This window comes from Wasmannia auropunctata, unplaced genomic scaffold (assembly GCF_000956235.1).
Source record: "Wasmannia auropunctata unplaced genomic scaffold, wasmannia.A_1.0 LD270226.1, whole genome shotgun sequence".
In the NCBI taxonomy this organism is placed as follows: domain Eukaryota; kingdom Metazoa; phylum Arthropoda; class Insecta; order Hymenoptera; family Formicidae; genus Wasmannia; species Wasmannia auropunctata.
The window spans coordinates 1-600 of record NW_012092664.1 but is presented as its reverse complement, the minus strand read 5'-3'; the positions used below and the strand labels follow the sequence as shown (position 1 = coordinate 600).

Here is a 600-nt window from a genome sequence, read left to right as displayed (position 1 = left end):
TTCAAGCAGAAGACGGCATACGACACACACAAACACATACAAGACGATCTTATTTTTATTTTAGAATTTGCCTGATGTACCATATCAAGTTAACTGAACGTTCAGTTTTATAAAGTGTCACAAAACCGCCTATCCATGAAAAAAACGTGTGTGCAAAAAAGAAAGATGTTCCGCCTCTTACCCTGGGGCGAAACCACTCTCGAACGAACCAAATCGACCTTGTTCCCGACCAGAATAGCCGGTCTGCCACGAAGAAGATCTTGATCGTGAAGTCGAGCGAGATATTCTTCAGCCCTTTGAAAGGACGCCTTGTCGATCACCGAATACATTACAACGAAGGCGTCTGGCAATGGCATTTTTTCCAATTCGGTCTGCATAAATCAGGTTTATTAAATTTTAAAAAATCAAAAGTTTATTTGCTTACTTCAAGAAAGTAGAATAAATAAACAAAAGTTTATCACTTATATAATGCTTTAACGCTTTATATAATAAATAAAGATTTCTCTTGAATAAATAAAGGAGATTCTATCTTCTTACCTTGAGATTCGTGATATTTAAGAATTTAAGCTCGCTTTCTTCACCATTCAGCATCACAAAAAC

General features: G+C 36.3%; 1 protein-coding gene across 1 annotated transcript; it reads right to left on the bottom strand.

The window, feature by feature from the left end:
* Positions 1 to 104: 104 nt before the first annotated feature.
* LOC105462124 (GTP-binding protein GEM-like) lies at positions 105 to 591 on the bottom strand. Its single transcript, XM_011708657.1, has 2 exons — positions 538 to 591; positions 105 to 371 (listed from the first exon to the last, which is right to left on the bottom strand). Exons 1-2 carry the CDS (start codon positions 589 to 591, stop codon positions 108 to 110), a joined length of 318 nt encoding a protein of 105 aa, XP_011706959.1. The 3' UTR covers positions 105 to 107.
* Between the last annotated feature and the right edge of the window lie 9 nt (positions 592 to 600).

Excerpts from the sequence above, each read along its gene's own strand:
- LOC105462124 (XM_011708657.1), bottom strand. The coding sequence starts at position 591 with ATGCTGAATGGTGAAGAAAGCGAGCTTAAATTCTTAAATATCACGAAT. Across the intron at positions 372-537 it reads TAAATATCACGAATCTCAAG|ACCGAATTGGAAAAAATGCC; the intron begins GTAAGAAGATAG and ends TGATTTATGCAG.